Here is a 23161-nt window from a genome sequence, read left to right on the forward strand (position 1 = left end):
CTCAAATTCACCAGTGAGAATTTGATATGCATCCTACATTAGATAGATTTTAATCAAAAACCTTAAAAAGTGGATGGTGTAAAAGAATAATGTCAAGAATAAAAACATAAGAGAATGAAAGAAAAGCTCCACTTTTCCATTTCAGTAATCAACAGATGCTCTTTCATTTAAAAAAATGAATTGACATGTGAAACATCAGATTTTACAGTATACAGATTCATTAGTTCTTTTATGAAGGAAACAAACAAAAACACATCAAGACATGCAAAACTAGCATGTAATTTAGACTCGCGATACATTGCTGTGAGATCTTTATGTTACGGTATGCCTAATACAGCCTGAAGAGACATTTATTTCACTTTTTTGATGACAATCGGCATTTTCCAAAAAGCAAAGCAAGCTGGCCTTTCGAATGTGGAAATTAAGTTTTTACTTACTTGTAGTTAATTAGCAGATTGGTAATCAAAGGAAAAATAAAGGAAATTCAAATGAAAATGGAACAAGAACGCATACAGCTCTCATTGGTCCCACAGCAGAAATAGAAATTCTAACTAGAAACCCTCAAGGAATATACATCAGGTAGGAAGCTACTTCGAAATTAATACACAGCACATTTTAGCTTGTGATTATTTAATTCTCTCTTCTAAACCTCGATAGGCATAATACATCATGAATTTTCCTCAAAAAGGCTTTTTGGCCATGACTAGAGACCATGTCCTGCATACAGGCAGGCTGTTTCCACCCTGGCATCTGATGGTGCCACCTCACCCCTCCCCCAGTCCTCTAAGGATGAAGGGTCCTTTCTGCCGTTTTAACACCTTTTCTGTTATAGCGTTTCCCAACCAAAACTACAACTAGTTTTTTTTTTTTAATTCACCTGCTAATCTTCCTTAAAACTTTACAGTCCCTTACTCTGCTCAAGTTCTTTTTCTTCCCAAGTTCTGCTACGGTGTTTCCAGCAGGCATTTGAATGCAGTAGGCTAAAACTCCTGACTACTGGATAAGGAACAAAAAGCGGCATTGACATAGTAACTTCGATACTACGGTGTACTGAAACTGCTTTTTTCCTGTAACTGCAAATATAATTTGGCCAATAAATAAATAAACAACATGGAAATAGCATTTGTCTTAATGGGACAGCCTAAGAACACTGACTGTCACGAGGAAACCAAATCTTCCATGAGGAGGTGTCCCAGATCCCAGGAAGCATCGGCTCCCCTGGGTGGGGGGGTGGTGTGGTAGGCGGGGGGGTGGAGTCTTCTCACTTCTATGGAGTCCCATCGGTCACAGCCTTGCCTTCTCAGAAGGAAAGCACTGGGGGTGAGGGAGGAGAAGAGCCATAGCACATGTCACTGAGGGACTGGTCCAACTGGGAGGCATGAGAAAGGATGATAAAGAGATCAAACGCCTCACTTTCATGAATGCATTTAATTCTGTTTAACTTAAACCTATGCCCAGCCTTGAGACAGGAAGCCTCAACATAGTCAAGTGTTAAAGCAAAACTACCCATTTAATATCACATGGAATTAAAACATTTGGATACTCTTTATTAAGTTTTCCTTTTTCCTACCAAAAATAAAAAGCAAAAAAAAAAAAAAAAAAAGACACAGAAACCAAAAAACATACACAACCCATACTGGGCTGGGGAAAATGTCAGTCATGGATTTCTTCCCCTAATGTATTTTATTCTTTAGCCTAGAAAACATTGTTTAAAAAGAAAAAGATACAACTGATTCTGCATTTTTCCAACTACTTCGAGTACTCCGCCTCACGGTGCAATCCAAGACAAGTCAACTACACTAAGGATTCGGGAGGCACACCCTCCTGTACAGCTCGTTTGTAAAGCAATGCAAGTGCATAACCACTACTCTAATATAGTGCTCAAAAGATTAATTGAAACTTCCATCACATCTTCCCCTCTTACAACAATACAACTGCACGGAATTGCTGGATGCGTCACTCTGTGAGTCTTGTAAGACTTGGCACAGAGTCTCTATGGAAAGACGCATGGCGAAACTGCCAGGCTGTTGCTGCTCCTAGGAACAACTGGCAAAAAATATTTAAAGCTAAAATTTATTGCTCCAGATTTAACTTGCAGAACCATACTGTGGTGTAGAAACTGTTAATCTCCGTAGATGCTCAGACATGATTGTCTCCTTGTGTCTAAACACACAAAATACAAGCTGCTATCTGTACAGTTTACAGTACTGAAACACGTAGATTCGAAAATGAAGTATAGATATGTATTTTGCAAAGATACATGATTTTACAGCAGGGGTTTACCCAAACTTATTTTTTACAGCCACTTTCAAAATAGACAACAACTTCACTAGTAATAGCTAAATTACATCAAAGAAAGAGTCAGTGTATGGAAAGTAAATCAGACTGGCCAATTCCCCTCCCTCCTACATTATTTTTATGTGTCTTTTTCTTCTTCTTTTCCTCTTTTTTTTTTTTTTTTTGAAGAAACCCCTATACATAAAATGAAAATAATTTCTGGATATTTTCTTCAGTGGTGGACTAAGCAGTTTCTTAAAACAAGACATTAGTTTGCCCTTCATTTCCAAATGCCTTGAAAATAATATATACTACTGCTTTAAAAGAACCATCGGAATGCTTCGGCGCTGGGAACAGGTGTTCTCTATAAAAAAAGAGCAAGAAAATAAGTTAAGCTTTCTGTCGATGCCAATGTGAAATCAGATTTTTCTCCTCTACACCTCGGCAATATTTTTAGTCAGCAATATACAACATTTAATAAGAAAAAGAAATGCTCAACCTTAGAACATTACAAAAATAGGAATGTTGAATTTCATGCTAAATAATGATTAAAACTCATTGGTCTTAAGAATATAGGTACTGCAGCCTGGAACATGTAGAGCAACCCAAATAGAGCGGAGATTTACTATTAGCCGGTAGTCGGAGGACCATCGACATCTGTACTTGAACTCTGCAGCTGCCTGGCAGCGTCCCTTCGTCATTCTGAGTCGTCACCTTGGCGTCAGGATAGCGTGCACACAGCACAACCACGTCGTGGAAAAGGAAAGGGCTCGCTGTTGCTAGTTACAGGCCTCTTTCATGACATGTCTTCATGCTTTTATTTTTCTCTTTCCAAGGACATAAGCAGCTATGCAGGTGAGACATACAGTACCGCAGGCAGTTAAAACGACTGCACTGAATTGCTCTGCCTCCCGCCACGCTAGCAAAATGCAACCAAAAATTAAACTGAAACGGAGACCACTCTTTTCATGGACAAATCACACTGTAAACATACATATGCGATCTTCATGAGACGGATGTTCAGAACTTAGTGAAGTAATTTCTTTATACTGGAGAGTTTCTTTCATGATGGGAAAACAAGTATCACATCAATGGGGAATGGAGGAGAAGGGATTGCAGCATGGCTACCTCGGGAAGTGATTACTCATTTTCTGTCTCTCTGTCTCTGTGTGTGTGTCTGGTGAGTGCAAGCACCCTATAACAAAAATCTCTCCCCTGCCCCCCAAAAAGACCTCTATCATTAATGATTAGTAAATGTTAAATACATCCTTATATATAACCAAAAGAGAATTATCATGACAGAATATATCAGTATTTTAAAAACAGTGAATCTGTATTTTTAACAAATTAGTATATATGAAGCAAGTTTACATTAACTAATGATACTCCTAGAAGAATAACTATGCTTTGGTACCATAAAATTAGTCTGAATGGTTTTCCAAGAGAATAACAAGTTAGGACCAAAAAAATATATAAAGAAGTTACAGTTGTAAATGATGAGGTTTGGGGTTGATAAATGGTAGTGAAGCTTGAATTTTTCTCCTTATATTAACATTTCAATAATTCATTATGCCATGTGCTGATTTCAGACGACTGGCTGAACTGCATGTATTCTAGTGCTATCCGTAAACAATCACATGACTACACAGTGAAAGTATACTAGAAACAGCCAACTAAGTAAATTTTCCTATCGAAGCCAATGAAACAGGGCTGAATTTATTCCTTAAGCCGATCCAAGAAGCCTATGGAGGTTACGCGATGGCCGTTGAGGGTAGAGAAGTATGTAGACTGGTATGTTAAATGAATGATGCCGACATATTAAATATGTGTATGAAAACACATGAACCCACACATGTGCAGCTTGTAAATACATCTTAAGACAATACACAGCCTCATATTCTGTATTTCAGAAAATTCATGAAAAATTCTATTTATAAATATTCTAATGAAGTTAGGTTTTGTTCACTTTCTCACACACGATATATTTGGTTGAACTTGTCCTAATGTAATAAAGAAGCTTATTACTTGATTAAGATGTCTATTAGAAATTTGAATTAAATAACCAGGTTGGAAAGCAAATCTTTCACTATTTGTACTTAAAAAAAATTAGAAGGTTGTTCTCACGATCATCTTAATAAATTGTAAAGTTAATGTACTAAGATCAAATTGTGGCTGGCCCCATAGCCCAGTGGTTCTGTGCTGTGGAGAAAGTGGGGTGCCACACAGGTGACCATGGTTTAACCCCATTCTGAGACTTGAAAGTCAAGCCGGCCGAGGGTGCCCAGGATGCGGCGTGATCGGGTCCCACTGTGGGGTACTTTCTCTTTCTCTCTCTCTGGTGCACATACATACTTTCTGGAGTTAAGAGAGAGAGAAAGAGAACAGGCCCAGCCAGTTGTGTGAGGGTTAGAGCAGGCAGCTGGATCCCACACGGCTGATGGCGCTCGGGACCAACAGCTGAGAACCATGCTGTGCCCATGCGCATGCGCGCCCAGAACCTGAGAGGCTAGTGGAGAAGGGGCTGCAGTGTGGACATCCCCACAGGCGGTGAGTTCTCGCTCTCCAGTGAGCACACCTGACCTATGTCAAATTTATTTTATAGAAAAGAGAGAGAACATGGGACCAGCAGTTAGCATAATGGCTATGTCGCTGGTCTCCCACGTAGTCGACCGCGGTTCGCGTCCCAGACCCAGTGGCTTAAACTCACGCCAGGCGCGTGTGCGTGCGTGCCCAGGATCCCGAGAGGAGAATAGAGGAGAAGGGATTGCGGCGTGGCCATCCCCCTGGGGGGTGATTTCTCACTTTCTGTCTCTTTGTCTCTTTCTGTCTTTCTGGTGAGCACACGCGCCCTATTGCAAAAACCTCTCAAAAAAAAAAAAAAAAAGAGAGAACAAATAAATGATATTTTATAATTTATCTAACTTGGCATAATGTATATACAAAAAAATTTAACTTGTAATACATTTTCTAAAAACACAAACAAAAACGTCCACTATTCTCATAAAAACAGTTCTAATCTCATTAATACCTCACTCCCTTTGTACTCCAGGTGGTTTAATCCGTTTTCTGCATTCCAGCTCATTTTGAGTACCTGGATCCCCATCTGATTAGGTTGGTGAGAAACATCCCCCCTTCCTATTTTCTGAAATGAACTTTTGAATGATAACTCTAATACTAATATACCCTGATTACATTTATTTACTCAGTATTAAAGGAACTACATGAAGTAATAAGAAACATAACATCTCTGATAACCATGGTTGTACACACACGTGCACACACACACACACATACACACGAAGCAGTAAATGAAAGCTAGTTTATAGCAGCTGCTAACTTGCTGACTGATGCCAGCTAAGAATAAATGCTATGGAAGTATGCACACTTATATGAATGCAGTCATTTTTAACAAGATACGTTAGCTCCAAGCGTATCCATGCAGTGACAGACCTATGGTTACAGATCCACATATGAAAAATAAACATGTGCATATATATTCGTACATATTCACATTGATGTGTATATGTATGACACAGAGATGCCAACATACTCTTCAATGCCAACTGGAAACAAGATTATAAATATATACTTATGTAATCTGGTATCTTGATAAACATATATGTTTATGACGATAAACAGAAAAAATATATGGAGTGCATTTTTTCAAATGAGAGGAAGTCCTTATGTCTTAGATAGACGTTTAAATCTCTTTTCCAACTTTTTTCTCTTCCTCTGCCCCTTTCTGCTATTCAATTATTGGGTTGTCGGAAAAGTCATGACACATTTTTTTGTGTAGAAAAACATTTAAAAAAAAAAGTTCATGACTTTTCCCACAGCCCAATATATCTGCAATATTTAGAAAACGCAAGCTTATAAAATGCCACCTAAGGTCAGAGTTCATTGTCATGAGGGAAAGACAACCACTTTTCAACGCTTGTTAGCGCTAAAATTTAATTAAACAACGCAAACCTAAGCAAAGCAGCGCCCAGACAGCCCGGGTGCTGTCCTGGGACGTGACTGTGTGCTGCGGTAGAGGAGGCGTCCACGGGGCTGTGGATCCCCAGAGATAAGAATGTGGACAATTTACTGCAAGGGAAGCAAGAATGTAAGCAGAGAAGCATCGTTTAAAAAATATTTCTTCTTTTATGAAGATCTTTAAGGTCGTGGAGCTTAAATATAATTAGTGGGGAAATCACCTAAAATAAAGTAACTGAGAAAACTGAGGAAAACCTTGGATGTATTCATTACAACAAATTAGCAAGGCATTCACCAGAAATTTGCAGCATGCTTTCTTCAAGAATTTTGTCTGAGGGTTAGTAAGGGAACGAACTCTTCAGGTCCTTCAGGCTTCCCGAACAAACCAATGTCTGTCCAGCCTCCTGTCCAGTTTTTGAAAGGCTCACTAGGAATGCACTTCAGGCTTGGGCTGAGTACTTTTCAGCCATGTTGGGTGAGAATATGTCACTGTTGACACAGGTGACATGTTGGGTTACATTGTAAGTATCTGATTAAGTCTGAACTGTTCATAACTTTGAGACACTTTCCTAATTCTGTGGACTAGCCAGGTTGCCTTTGCAAGAGGACTTTTATTTTAAAGGGTGCAGGGGCTCAGCACCCAGCCTGGAGGATTAAAGGCCCTGGCCAGCTCTCTTCAGGTTACATAAATTCAAAGCCCCAGCTGGGGCATCACACTCTTGATGAGATTACAGTGACTTTCTGGATCTCGGTGATGCTTGCAGAGGATCGTTATCCTGAGTGACAGGAAAGCCAGACTCCACTGGAAAAGAAGGGGGCGGGGAGGGACGGCGGAGAATGGAGTCCATCAGCGTTGTCTAAGGCAGCCTTCCTGCTCTGCTCCCTGCTCCTGCTCCCTGCTCCTGCAGGTGCCAACTGTGGCAAGCAGCAGCCCAGCTCCCAGGAGGCCCTAGAGACTCCCGGAGCCCCGGTTCTCTTGCTGGTGCTGCTATAAAGCAGGGTGTTCAGAAAATTGTCCCTCCCTTGCCAGACATGGAGTGGAGCGACCTTCCAGCTGAAAGGAATGTCTTTTGTTTCTCTTCTAAGTAACTTTTAAAAGCTAGGGAATTTCCTTGACTAAAAGAACAATGTAATCTAAGCCCAAGAACATTTTACGTTTACTTTTAAAAGATAAACACACAACCCCCCTCCCCCAGATTATTCTCTTAAATTAGCAATGAAGAAATACTTAAACAACACAAAATAATTAAGATTCCCCAAAGCTGCCACCTTAAGTATTTGGGCGGGTTTTTCTTTTCTAATGCCTGCTTGGTGGTGTCTTCAGGTCAAGGACACGTCTACAGATCCTTGTTAGGAGTACAGTAAGTTCAATAAAAATGCAGCCCCTAGCAGCTGAAAATGGCGCATCTTTGCCTCCCCTGTAGAAGGCTGTATAGATTGGCTACTCGTATCTATACACGCGATATGCAAAATAGAGCCACATTCACAACACTGTACTTAAAACTAATCACTTTTAATAAAGCTAGTCTTGAAATATTAAAGAGCATAGGCCAGTAGGTGGGGGGAGGTTAAGGAGGCTGGACCCCACGTGGCCAAATGCGCAGTTGGACTCTCAGCCTGATGGTTTGGAAAACACACCAGGTGTATGCGCCTGCATGCCCAAAATCCTGGGAGAAGAGTGGGGAAGAGATCCATCCGCCCCAAGGGATGTTTTCTCACTCTCTGTCTCTGGCTCCCACTGTCTAGGCCTCTCTCTGGTGAGTACACATGCCCTACAGAAAATTTAAAAAAGAGCAAATTAAAGATAACCCTGATGCTGAAGTCCATGTCAGAATGCATACCATTTTAAATTAAGATAATAACATTAGAATGTCTATAATATTGAAGGTATCTTTTCAATGTTCATTTGTATATTGTCTAATTCAAAATGTCAGTGATTCATCTAAGCCCTCCAAATTCTACTGTGAAACAGCAAAGCTCTAATATAATTACCCCCAGCGGACATCAGTATTTGGGGGGACCATTATTCTTACACTAATCAAACATAACTTTCTGTTTCCAGTGTACTATTAAATAAAGACACATAATTCATCAAATTATTTTCTGATTATCAAATAATGATGTGAAGTGTGCTTTTTCCCAACCAAAATTAAAGCCATCTCAAGCTGTCATTGGCAAATACACTGTTCTAAAACTTTCTGAAATATTGTTTTCACCATGAGGACCCCTACTCTACACTTCTTAGACTCCGGGTACTAAGGCCTTGATATTTGAGTCTACCTTTTCACACTAGAGTTTAAAAGCGTTATTGAATCACTAAAATGATGCAATAGAAAGAATGTGAATAAATACAACAAACGTTAACAAATCCCATTATTTGCCTTTAGCTATTCTACTTATTACATTTATATACATGAATATACATGCACATGATCATATATATGACATGATTTGATCATACATATATGATAAAATGTTGGAGTTTGGGGATGAATTAAAGCAAAAGATTCCTGATAGTGAAAAAAGAATGCTAAAACATGAAGTTATATAGGTACTTGATTTTTTTCTTTTTCCTGACAAAATTTCAAAACCTACCTGCAGTAATGGGAACTTGTGCTACACACACAGTATTGTGTGTGTGAACACACCACATGTCCTGCAAATTCACACGTTAATACAAGAATTTGAATAATGGATATTTATGGCATGAAACAATATCTGGCAAAGGTGAGCATCTCCCCAAAACACTTCAGCAGAAAGACTTGTCTAGAGACTGACAGTGGCACAGAGGTAGCACCATACTCCACAAAGCGACCCACCTGGGGAGGTTGTGGGTTTATGCCCGACCCCCTCACGGACATGCAGGTTTGGGGCTGACTGGGACCGGCTGTAGATCCCAGCACGAGGACCTTATGGGGATGCCTATCTGTCTCTCACTCACACATGGAACAAAGAAAGAAATAAGAACTTTGAGAAAAAGAAGACTTTTCTCTATCCTATTTTAATCTAGTATAAAAACCATAGTCCAGTTACTAGAAGCACTAGGAAGTGCTGCTGTAGCATAGGTCAGTGAGCATGAGCAAAGTAATCATTGTGCAGTCCAAAAATTTCTTACTATAAGCAAAAACAATTTTACGTCAATTAATAACACCTACATTTAAAAATGTGTGATTAATATAAGAATACATTATTTTTGCTTTTGAGTTACACTTCGCGTGTGTGTCCTGCCCAGTTCTAGGGCCTGGGTGTCAGGTACGTGATGCATCGGACGGACTGCCCTCTCGTACTCATTTATCACACACCTGTGTAAGTCTTTGCTATACTCATACCTCACTTTGGCCACTATTCTGGATGCAGACTAAAAATAACTATTAATACTACCACTAATTAGATGCCAGATCCTTATCTGAAGGGGGAAAAGGCACAAAATAAGAAACTGGATCATTCTTGTCAAAGTCTTAAATATGATTACAAAGAGCTTTCCAGCGTTTTGGTTTCTAAGCTGACATTTGTGGCCAGGATCCCTCCGATTAGTGGTGGAGAACTGGTGGTGGGCTTTTCACTGCTACTGATACTCTTGTGGCTGTTACCCCTGCCCTGCCTGCCTGACGTGAGACCCTCGCCCTTCCTGTCCTCCGTGGCCGCCCCTCCACCAGTGGGATACCACGGTTTCTGTCCATGCTCGTGCCACGGCAGACGGTAACCCTCCACGACCCAGTAAGTGGGCAGGTGGCTGTGTTAGTTGTAAAGGCACTAAGGTCAAGTTCATTGATAGGAAGGTCAAGTTCATGTGGTGGTAGAACCAACCGGGAAAACAACTGTCCAAAGGAGAATGCATGCAAGGGTAAGATCGACACTCGCTCCCACCGGCCCGGAAGGGACCCAAGCAGGAGCCCACTTTGGGCCCTAGTATCTAATTTAACTATCTAGGTGAGTCTCATGATTAGTATTATATTTTCATTACATTTGGTGAAAATACTTTAAATCACATCATTTCAAAAAATAATAACAGGTCAATTTATTATAGCATAAGTGGTACTTTCATGATTAAAATGTTATTGGACATATCAAAATAAACTACGACATGGTGGTACGAGGGTACACAGAAAGAGAAAATGATCCACAATTTTAAAAGGTGTTTTTCAAAGACGATTTTATACAGTATTGTTAACCTTAGATGTTACAGAGAGTATGAAAGGATATTAAAAGTAAAACAAATTTAAGAAGTTAGATGAACGAAATGAATAGTATACTGTTAAGAATGATTGGAATTCTGAAGCTTATTTCCCTTATATATGTCCACATGTTTATTTACCATTAGCTTGTGTATATACATGTAAATATAGACAGTGGTAGAATCGTCACATGTACATATATGCGGGTATATTATGGCTGTGGGCATATAAAATTTCAGTAAGTGAATATAGCAACAGCTCTAGCTGAGATCACTGGTGATCAGGGACTGAAAAACAACCAGTAGTCTTTCATGACTAAGTTGCTGGAAAATTTTTAAAATTAAGATTCATTCTAACACAGTCAGTGAACAGTACCAACTCTATCTCTATTTTATTGAAGAGAAGCAGAAATATTCTTATAATATGTGAGGACATAGGAGATCAGATTTAAGAAATGTTAAAATGTGAGGTTGAGGGGCTGGCAGGTGGTGTGGTGATTAAGGCACTGGACTCCCACATGGCCGACTACAGTTTGAGTCCCACACCTGGTGGTTTGCTTTCTCACTTTCCCTTTCTCTCTCTTGTCAAATTAAATAATAATAATAATATTAAATTAAATAACTCTAAAAAAAAAGCGGGGGTGGGGGGAGCCAGCAGGTGATGTGGTTGTTAAGGCTGTGGACCTCTGTATATGTAACTATAATTCAAGTTCCAGACCTGGCACCTTGCATTCTCACTTTCCCTGTCTCTTTCTCTGTTCAAATGTTTTGTTTTGTTTTGTTTTGAGAGGTTTTTGCTATAGGGCACGTGCGCTCGCCAGACAGACAGAGAGAGACATAGAGACAGAAAGCAAGAAATCACCCCCCAGAGGGGACGGTCACGCTGCAATCCCTCCTCCTCCATTCTCCTCTCTGGATCTTGGGCACGCACGCACACACACCCGGCGTGAGTTTTAAGCCACCAGGTCCGGGACACAAACCGCGGTCGACTACGTGGGAGTCCAGTGACAGCCATTACGCTAACTGCTGGTTCCCTCTGTTCAAATGTTTAAAGTAATGATGACAATGAATGAAATTAAATAAAATAATTCGAAAAGAAGAAGTGAGGTTTAACCATTAAAGTTATGAATTACAGGTCTGGATGGCCTGCAATTTATATTAGAACAAAACACTGAGCCATCAGAAAAGTCATGATGCATTTTTGCATAGAAAAACCAAAAAACGCATCATGAATTTTGATGACCCGATACAACAGGAACCTAACATCGACAACCACTTCAAACTATAGTGTTTCTCTTGCATTAATACAGATCTGAGCATTTGAAAAAACAGTTTTTACAGAAACATTTTAATAGAAATTTTTCTCTAAGGCTAAATCGAGTAGCATTTCGGATGTTACCACTGAATTTCATTTGATTCAGAATCTGTTCCGATAAACATCCAACTAGGGGTAGACCCAGCCTGGAAAGCACTTTCTGTCTCCAAACTACTGAGCAGAGCGAGAGACCGTCCATTCCAAACATTTCCACAGCTCGGTGTTACCATTGAAATAATTAGTGTCTGTGGTTAAAACTGTCCTTGTAAGAATGGCATGTTTTAGTCTTTCCTGCTTTCTTTCTCCCTCCCTTTCTCCCCTTTTCCTCTCTTTCGTCTATTTCCTTTTCCCTATTTTTTTTTTAAATAACTACAGTAACTAGCACACCAAATGCTCAAAATTACAATCACTCTGACTTTGATGCTTTGGTTTTTCTTAATTTTTAAAAAAATAATAAAACTGAAAAGTATACAGCCAACAATTATTTTGATTTTTACTAAAATTTTACCTGTTTCTTAGATCTTCAGAAGTATTTTACACTTTGGTTCCTTACGAGGGTATGCATGACTCAGCATTCTGCACTGCCATGACATCAGCAAACCTGTGCTACGGCAGATCCTCAAACACCAATATTTAGATTTATACTGGAGTTGTTCGTCAGGGCATCTTCATGGACTACCTCTTCACAGGCTCCCCCTTCATGCAAACGAAGTCACACTCACACAGATCACTAGCCAAGTGCGCTCGTTTTCCTGTTTCTCAGGCATAGAGTTCATTAGGTATCCACGATCATTCTTCTGGCATATTTTCACCCACACCATTCTACGTTTTATTATAACCACCAACAGTTACACTGGTGGTTCTGAACAATTAGTCGTTTCTACGTGCCTCATGGCTTCTCTCTCCCTGAACGCTATCATTAACTTTAAGCACTAGTTTCCTACCTTATCCTTCCCACATTTATCATTTCAGTCGTGAGAACTACTTTTTTAACAAACAAAAGTGCTAAAGGGCACGTGTACTCTCCAGAGAGAGAGAGGAAGTGAATGAGCACCCCACAAAGGGGCTGGCCATGCCACAGTCCTCTTGTCTCCGTTCTGGATTGTGGGCACACACACACACACACACACACAGCCCAGATGTTTGTCTAGCCACCCGGTCCCGTACGCAAGCACTACAGAAGACCACATGGGATTAGCTGCTTCACCCCCATGCCACCAGCTGGCCTAAGAATTACTTTGAAAGAGAAATTTTTTTAAAAAAGCTGATTGTTTCGGTTTTACTTCTACCACCACAATAAATGGAAAAAATGAATAAAACAATACAACACACACACACACACACACACATACACACACACACACAAATGCTAGTGGCTCTAGCAAGCCCAAATCAGACTCACATCATCTTGCCATACATTTTAAGACATTAATTCTTACTATTTATTTCTTATTTAAACCAGACACAAAAAGATGACCTGGAGCAGGACAAACCTGCCAGTGTGCTCCTTTCTGTGTCCCTCAGATCAGCAGCAGCTCTGTGGCACTTCCTTCCTTCCCTCTTCCCTGTCCTCGCTCTCCCTCTCTTTCCTGCTTGCTTTCTAAGTAGCCCTTTTCCTTACTCTGGTGAAACAAAGGTGTCCAGCACTCCATAAATATGCCTTGAAGTACAGCAGAAAACCCAATGCCACAGCTCAGAGCTCCGGGGCAAAAGGTAGCAGTCACATCGGTCTGTCCTGGGTCGCCAGAGCTGAAGACTAAACCGAGGACGACTTCAAGAACCCCACGGCTTTGGAATCGGTGCAAGATTGCCTCAGAACTTTCTACCATTTCACTTGCATCATTCCGAAGTGTCCATTTCTGGGACTGAGAATTGAAAATACAAACAGGCAACTTAGCACTTTGTTTGAAAACCTAGGACACAGTTAGGGAATTACGTGAGCATCGGAAAGAGCAAGAACAGAGAATGTGTATGTTCTTTAAAGCAGGGTGTGCGCCCATGTGTACGGATGGCTGGGTCTGTGTGCGCATGCACCGTGAGCACTGACTACAAATCTTCCAAGACAGCAGTTCCTACTTAAAGGTTTCTCCATTTGAGTTGAGCTTATCAAGGGTTTACCACATGCTTATTAGTACCATACACTCATGACTACACGGCCTAAGTACACACCTGCCTGGGAGACGTGAAGGGACACTATTTATATAAACAGTCAAATGTGACTTCTTTGTCTTGTGGATAATGTTTAAATAGAATTTCTTTCCTCACTACAGGTTTGTTCAATAGTACCGTTGCTATGGCTGGACTAGTACTTTTCAGATTTCTTGATGCAGCCATGAGCTAGGAGCCCCTTGTACATGGCGGCGCCTGAACGGGCGTGAATGCACACTTACCTAAACGCACACCGAAGAAATCGAAATTTGCTAGCTTAACTATTCTCGCTACACACGAGGCACTTGCATTTCACTGCACTCTAGCCTGTTCTGTTCTCTAAAATTCCTCGTGGTAAGCCACAGATTTCCATGCACCATTAATATTCCACTACCTGCAGTTAGAGAAGACGATATTTCTTTGGGGAAGAAAAGGCAAGCCAGTGGTCTCTATTCTGGTTTTCATAGACTAACATCAGAGCACACGAAATATGTACTGTTTACTAGAAGAGCCTGCCATCTTCTCACTTTCCATGCAGCTACAAAAAATCGAGACTTGCTTTTTTCCTTACTTTTGACTCCATTAAAAAGATCACTTTTTAGAAAAAGGTGCTTCCCATAGAGAAGTCCTTCCCTAGGGCCGTTACTTTTTCCCATTGATTTCCTATCACGCATTATTACTATTTCCACACAATTAAATGTATATGCTCTCCTTTTCTCTTAAACTTGTTTTTTTGTTTTGGAAAGGTTTTGGCTATAGGGCACGTACATATGCTCACCAGAGAGACAGAGAGAGACGGAGAGAGAAAAGATGAGAAATCTCCCCTCACACACCACCACCACCAGGGGGATGGTCATGCTGCGATCCCGTCTCCTCCATTTTCTCTTGGGATTTTGGGCATGTGCACACATGTGCTCAGCGTAAGTTTCAAACCACTGGCTGATGACAATGAATGAAATTAAATAAAATAATTCGAAAAGAAGAAGTGAGGTTTAACCATTAAAGTTATGAATTACAGGTCTGGATGGCCTGCAATTTATATTAGAACAAAACACTGAGCCATCAGAAAAGTCATGATGCATTTTTGCATAGAAAAACCAAAAAACGCATCATGAATTTTGATGACCCGATACAACAGGAACCTAACATCGACAACCACTTCAAACTATAGTGTTTCTCTTGCATTAATACAGATCTGAGCATTTGAAAAAACAGTTTTTACAGAAACATTTTAATAGAAATTTTTCTCTAAGGCTAAATCGAGTAGCATTTCGGATGTTACCACTGAATTTCATTTGATTCAGAATCTGTTCCGATAAACATCCAACTAGGGGTAGACCCAGCCTGGAAAGCACTTTCTGTCTCCAAACTACTGAGCAGAGCGAGAGACCGTCCATTCCAAACATTTCCACAGCTCGGTGTTACCATTGAAATAATTAGTGTCTGTGGTTAAAACTGTCCTTGTAAGAATGGCATGTTTTAGTCTTTCCTGCTTTCTTTCTCCCTCCCTTTCTCCCCTTTTCCTCTCTTTCGTCTATTTCCTTTTCCCTATTTTTTTTTTAAATAACTACAGTAACTAGCACACCAAATGCTCAAAATTACAATCACTCTGACTTTGATGCTTTGGTTTTTCTTAATTTTTAAAAAAATAATAAAACTGAAAAGTATACAGCCAACAATTATTTTGATTTTTACTAAAATTTTACCTGTTTCTTAGATCTTCAGAAGTATTTTACACTTTGGTTCCTTACGAGGGTATGCATGACTCAGCATTCTGCACTGCCATGACATCAGCAAACCTGTGCTACGGCAGATCCTCAAACACCAATATTTAGATTTATACTGGAGTTGTTCGTCAGGGCATCTTCATGGACTACCTCTTCACAGGCTCCCCCTTCATGCAAACGAAGTCACACTCACACAGATCACTAGCCAAGTGCGCTCGTTTTCCTGTTTCTCAGGCATAGAGTTCATTAGGTATCCACGATCATTCTTCTGGCATATTTTCACCCACACCATTCTACGTTTTATTATAACCACCAACAGTTACACTGGTGGTTCTGAACAATTAGTCGTTTCTACGTGCCTCATGGCTTCTCTCTCCCTGAACGCTATCATTAACTTTAAGCACTAGTTTCCTACCTTATCCTTCCCACATTTATCATTTCAGTCGTGAGAACTACTTTTTTAACAAACAAAAGTGCTAAAGGGCACGTGTACTCTCCAGAGAGAGAGAGGAAGTGAATGAGCACCCCACAAAGGGGCTGGCCATGCCACAGTCCTCTTGTCTCCGTTCTGGATTGTGGGCACACACACACACACACACACACAGCCCAGATGTTTGTCTAGCCACCCGGTCCCGTACGCAAGCACTACAGAAGACCACATGGGATTAGCTGCTTCACCCCCATGCCACCAGCTGGCCTAAGAATTACTTTGAAAGAGAAATTTTTTTAAAAAAGCTGATTGTTTCGGTTTTACTTCTACCACCACAATAAATGGAAAAAATGAATAAAACAATACAACACACACACACACACACACACATACACACACACACACAAATGCTAGTGGCTCTAGCAAGCCCAAATCAGACTCACATCATCTTGCCATACATTTTAAGACATTAATTCTTACTATTTATTTCTTATTTAAACCAGACACAAAAAGATGACCTGGAGCAGGACAAACCTGCCAGTGTGCTCCTTTCTGTGTCCCTCAGATCAGCAGCAGCTCTGTGGCACTTCCTTCCTTCCCTCTTCCCTGTCCTCGCTCTCCCTCTCTTTCCTGCTTGCTTTCTAAGTAGCCCTTTTCCTTACTCTGGTGAAACAAAGGTGTCCAGCACTCCATAAATATGCCTTGAAGTACAGCAGAAAACCCAATGCCACAGCTCAGAGCTCCGGGGCAAAAGGTAGCAGTCACATCGGTCTGTCCTGGGTCGCCAGAGCTGAAGACTAAACCGAGGACGACTTCAAGAACCCCACGGCTTTGGAATCGGTGCAAGATTGCCTCAGAACTTTCTACCATTTCACTTGCATCATTCCGAAGTGTCCATTTCTGGGACTGAGAATTGAAAATACAAACAGGCAACTTAGCACTTTGTTTGAAAACCTAGGACACAGTTAGGGAATTACGTGAGCATCGGAAAGAGCAAGAACAGAGAATGTGTATGTTCTTTAAAGCAGGGTGTGCGCCCATGTGTACGGATGGCTGGGTCTGTGTGCGCATGCACCGTGAGCACTGACTACAAATCTTCCAAGACAGCAGTTCCTACTTAAAGGTTTCTCCATTTGAGTTGAGCTTATCAAGGGTTTACCACATGCTTATTAGTACCATACACTCATGACTACACGGCCTAAGTACACACCTGCCTGGGAGACGTGAAGGGACACTATTTATATAAACAGTCAAATGTGACTTCTTTGTCTTGTGGATAATGTTTAAATAGAATTTCTTTCCTCACTACAGGTTTGTTCAATAGTACCGTTGCTATGGCTGGACTAGTACTTTTCAGATTTCTTGATGCAGCCATGAGCTAGGAGCCCCTTGTACATGGCGGCGCCTGAACGGGCGTGAATGCACACTTACCTAAACGCACACCGAAGAAATCGAAATTTGCTAGCTTAACTATTCTCGCTACACACGAGGCACTTGCATTTCACTGCACTCTAGCCTGTTCTGTTCTCTAAAATTCCTCGTGGTAAGCCACAGATTTCCATGCACCATTAATATTCCACTACCTGCAGTTAGAGAAGACGATATTTCTTTGGGGAAGAAAAGGCAAGCCAGTGGTCTCTATTCTGGTTTTCATAGACTAACATCAGAGCACACGAAATATGTACTGTTTACTAGAAGAGCCTGCCATCTTCTCACTTTCCATGCAGCTACAAAAAATCGAGACTTGCTTTTTTCCTTACTTTTGACTCCATTAAAAAGATCACTTTTTAGAAAAAGGTGCTTCCCATAGAGAAGTCCTTCCCTAGGGCCGTTACTTTTTCCCATTGATTTCCTATCACGCATTATTACTATTTCCACACAATTAAATGTATATGCTCTCCTTTTCTCTTAAACTTGTTTTTTTGTTTTGGAAAGGTTTTGGCTATAGGGCACGTACATATGCTCACCAGAGAGACAGAGAGAGACGGAGAGAGAAAAGATGAGAAATCTCCCCTCACACACCACCACCACCAGGGGGATGGTCATGCTGCGATCCCGTCTCCTCCATTTTCTCTTGGGATTTTGGGCATGTGCACACATGTGCTCAGCGTAAGTTTCAAACCACTGGCTCTGGGACTCGAACCACAATTGACCATGTGGGAGTCCAACACCTTAACCACTACACCACCTGCTGGCCCCACTTTCCTGTTTTCTTTTTAAAAATATTATTTCATCTCTTTTCTTTTTTTTTATTTTTAAAGATTTATTTTATTTAACTTTATTTTAATTTGATCGGAGAGGGACAGTGTGTGTGAGAGAGAGAAGGAGAAAGTAAGCCACCAGGTCCAGAACTCGAACCGTGGTCGGCCATGTGGGAGTCCAGCGTCCTTAACCACCATGCCACCAGCCGGCCCCTATTTCATCTCTTTTCACTCTGAAAGTTTTGTAGAAAATGTATCTTCTCTGGAATTGCCCGAATCGCTGAAATACACAGAATGCTCAGTCTTTCTGATGCATAAACGAGTATCCTTTCTTATTCTCCTCCCAGTTGATCTATACGCTCCTGACACGCTCCACCATGCGGTTCTGGGTTGGTGTTTTCTGTGGCCATCTTTTAGTCTTTGAGCAGGAAATAGCATTTGGGCACAGTGTTCTCCACAGTTTGACATTTTCCTTACTTTCTCAAGAATGTCCTCTACAAAGTGAATTTAAATGCATACGAGACACAAATGGGATCCCATTTTCTACCCATCTTGGAAGTATTCTTTTAGTTACACTTTGGAATTATTCTACCAAATGTTTCAAAGCCACAAGTAAAAATAATAACATCAGCTAGAACACAATCTGTTTTTCCTTATCTCTCATTCATCTGCCATTCCACTCTACTTAAGACTCAGCCCTGATTCTCAAACCAAACGTCTTGAGTCAAATCATGAAAAAAGGATCTTCTTTTTATATTTTTCATTTTCTATAAAACTTCTAGAACTGCTGCATCAAGGCAGACGCCCACATTCCTCTTCCTTCAAGAGCCTGCATTGCACATTGTCTTGAGTATCACTTTCTTTCACCCTGAGGCTCTCTTGGTTAGTGACCCAAATCTTTTAGGGTTCACGCTATCTTCCCCCCCAGAAAACACCAGCCTTTCCTCTTACTACTCAATAACTGTCTTCATTTCGCAAATTCTCTCTTTTTATCATGAATAGCATGGAGGTCAGTGACCGTGGCCTGGTGGGATGTGACGCTCTCCAGTGCTGAAGCCATGAAGGTGACACCTCGTCTGGGAGCCCCTAGGTCTCCCCGTGCACAGCAGGGACATGTACGTGCCCATGAGCTGGCTGGCTGGGGCTGGAGTGGATCGCAGCACGGGTACCTCATGGGATCACCTCTCTCTTTTACTCTTTCTCTCTCTCCCTCTCTCTGTCTCTCAGAGAAGAAATGACTAAGTTTAAGCTTTTTCAAATAAGTCAACTTTGCTTTCACCTTAAAATGCATATCTACCTTTTTTTATTTCCTACCTATACAAAACATATATTTTTTCCCCAATTTTCCAACATTTGTTAAGTTTAAGTTTTGGTATTCATTCAATATGCTTAATTTCAGTATTCGCTAAATATGTTCTCCATCTACAATCGATGAGACACATTTAACCATTTCTTTCTTACACTGATTATCCTGAACTCATTCACTTTTACCATAACTCCCCATGTCTATGCAAAGAAAAGAGATAACAGCCAAGTAGACCGTGTGTTGGCAACGTGAAACGCAGGCACACGCACCAGAAGGCAGAGCCCTCCTGCAGGGACGCACCTCAGCGCGGAGGGGAAACGCGTGGTCTGAACTGGCTGCTGCTGCACCCCCTTCTCTAGGTAACTGGCCCCCCGTCCTTGGGCATTGACATTGTAGGTTTAGGAGTCAGGGCACTGGTTTACGAGGTTTATCTATTTCCCAGGGAACTCAAGCCAGATCTTTGCCAACACGAATAACTAAAACAAATATTCAGAAAACATATGTCATAAAAATAGTCCTCCTGGGCTTTATTTTTTTTCTTTCTGTGAGAGAGAGGGAAAAAAAAAAAAGAGTGAGCGGCATCCCCAACAAGGTCTTCATGTCATGATCCCACGGGCCCCCACTCTGCCTCCATCACCCTGGATCCCACGTGGGCAAATGCCCACCATGCACAGGGAGATCCGGGATGCAACCCCAGAGCTCCCTGCATGTCTTAACGTTGTCAAGTGTCATGTCCACCGCAGTGTCACCCCCACCCTGCTGCAGGATGTGGGGCCTGATTTCTCAGAACCGGAAGTAACTTGGTACACTGAGTTCTCAGTTCACAGTTGTCCCGTTCTCCACTTTTTACGGATCACTTTGAAGCAGTCCTGAGGAATTATATAGCATCTTTCAACTTGCATAGAACATTACCCCACATAAAATATTTTAAAAGTTGCAATGTAAGTTGATACTATTACCTCCGTCTTATTGACAGGGAAATACAGTTCGGAGAAGTTAGGTTGACTGACATACCTAAAGTTTCCCATTGACGAGTTACCTAATACTTGCCACTCCCCCTTACCATGTGGCCACGTGGGCCAAATACAATGTTTAATGAAAAAGACAAAAAGTCAGGACCCAGTAGTGTCTTTCCTGAATATAACTTGTATCTGCTTTTTGGTCAGCGAAAGACATAGATCTTGAATATCTTTGCAAGGTAATTGTTTGCTCTGCCACGATTTAGCAAGACATATAATGGGCAACATATGGATTACATCATAGGAAGTAGGAAAACAGGCTGGCCACGGTGGTGCAGTGGTGAGGGAGGCTGTGGGATGCCCAGGCCACACAGGAAGGTCCCGGCTCATGTACCCAGGTCTCCCTGCACACTGGCCACCTGCCAGTGATGCGAGCTGAGACGGGAAGTGGACCATGACGTAAGCGTGCTCTCGGGGCCACTCTCTCTCTCTCTCTCTGTCACTCTCTGAAGAAATAAATAAATAAACTTTAAAAAGAATGAAAACAAAAAATTCAGCTGGCTTGATCTCACTCCTAGCTGTGGATTCTTATATTCTTAAAATAAGAGAAAGCCCAGAAGTTTCACAGAGGAAAAAATATTTTTCATAATGTTTTAGAGAAGTTAACAAGCCTGCTGGGATCCTTTCAGCCCCTGCCGAGCTAAGTCTTCAACATTATTAAATGGCTGTCGCATCTGAAGCACGGTGCGGCATAACTCAATAAACAACAGAAAACACATGATGCGGAAGGGAGGGAGGCTTTCTGATCACCCTGCAGAATAACTCCGTGTCAGGACAGGTGCCTGCACGCAATGGAACGGGACAGAACTGCCCCGGGATCTTGAAACGCCTAGGGTAACAGCATAATGCTAGATTTAAAAACTATGTTAAGAATGGGCAAAACGCTGAAGTATAACTAAAGAAACACATTGTACAGGGGCAGAATCTCCAACTTGACACTGATTACAAAATTAAAATTACTATTAAAAACAAGTTTTTACTTAAAAAAAATGGAGATGTTTTCTAGAACACTATACCTCCCCAACCAAATTCATCTTACTTTCTAATCAGTAACTGAAAATCAAACTACTAATAAAGATGAAAGACTTTATTATGCCTTTTGGTTCACCTTTGCCTTTTTAAACTAATCTAGAAATGGAAGCTCAACTAAAAGAAGTGGACCTTCCTCCAATCTGAGCATGCTCATGGGCCTTTAAATAACTCTTGAATTTAACCTGTTACTTTAGATATTTCCATATGGCAAGTGCCAGAGTTCCTATGGTGTATAATGGGAGCAAAAATCAATATAAGAAATGGAAGGTTTCTCCTTGTGGGCATTCTTTGACTAGTGTGACATTTTCTTAAGCCTCTCAAACTAAAATCAAAGCCAACCATTTTCTGGGGAACCTGAACTATATATTCAAACAAGCTGACAATCCAAGTTCAGCACTATGTTCTAAAAGCACCGACTTCAGACAATCTTTTAAAATCTTACTTTCAACCTATTCCTGTATTTAGCTTCATCTTTAACTTTGCGTCCAGAAAGAATATTCCAAGGTATTTTGAGGGCCACTCCGACATGGGTCTTTGGTCTTTACCCTGGCAAGCAATGTTACAACTAGGATAAATACGGATCCCCACGCCGTTCAGTTACTGGTCTTACTCTTTTGTTAAATCACTCTCTATGTATCAATCTAGATGTCTGATTATACAAAACTTAATGCGCCGGGAAGACTAGATACCAAAGACTACCAAAATGTGCAGCATTATCTCAGTAATGAATTCATTGAAAACTTTAAGAATCAAGTAACTTATTTCCCTCAACACCAGATATACTTTCCATTCGTAAAATAGCCAAATGTTTCTACCTGTTCATTTGGAGTCAGAAAGGTATTACTGTTGTTTAACCTGTTCTTATTGTCTTTCTGGTGACTTGTTTGCATTTTGCTTGATCGTGGCTGAATTTCGAACAAATATTTTTATGTGTAATTTACAAATGGATTTTAATTGCTTTATTGTACTAGGCCTAATTCCCACTGAGAGATTATTGAGAATTGGCATGTTATTTAGATGAGTGGAGGTATTGATTCCATTTAGGAATTTTTATAAATGTACTCTTTTAAAAACAACTTCTTACTATCTTTTTAGATGATAGGTAAAGCTGTACATGTTTGCCACGTATAACAGATATTTTAACACTCTTGTCTGAAAACTAGTAATGGAAAGAGAATCTCATTGGACTTCTGTTAGTTTGGTGCTTGGACACAAATCTGTGGCTTTATCAAAACTGAACTTTTCTGGGGCCACCAGATGGCATGGTGGTTGGGGCGCCGGACTCCCATATGGCAGACTGTGGTTCAAGTCCCAGACCTGGCAGCTTGTTTTGTTACTTTCCCTCTCTCTCTGTTCCTCTCTGGTGAATTAAAATTATAATAATAATAGTAATAATAACAATAAATAAAATGATAACTAATTCTTTTAAAGAAAAACTGAACTGAACTTTTATGACCCTCTTTCTTATCATTTATAAAGTTAAAAATCATTTCCTACATTCTAATGTGAATATACTACCACTATTTTGGAATGTTACTGAAAATTTTCCTCTTTCCC

The 23161-nt window shown here is 40.7% G+C and overlaps 1 protein-coding gene across 1 annotated transcript in view; it reads right to left on the reverse strand.

The window, feature by feature from the left end:
• Window positions 1–240: 240 nt before the first annotated feature.
• CXXC4 (CXXC finger protein 4) overlaps window positions 241–23161 on the reverse strand; it is a 27990-nt gene continuing 5069 nt past the window's right edge. Inside the window, exon 3 of the mRNA XM_027772920.1 lies at window positions 241–1369. Coding sequence (XP_027628721.1) covers window positions 1301–1369 — 69 coding nt within the window. The 3' untranslated portion in view covers window positions 241–1300. The remainder of the gene's footprint in view (window positions 1370–23161) is intronic.

This window comes from Tupaia chinensis, unplaced genomic scaffold (genome assembly GCF_000334495.1).
Source record: "Tupaia chinensis unplaced genomic scaffold, TupChi_1.0 Scaffold000315_1, whole genome shotgun sequence".
In the NCBI taxonomy this organism is placed as follows: Eukaryota; Metazoa; Chordata; class Mammalia; order Scandentia; family Tupaiidae; genus Tupaia; species Tupaia belangeri.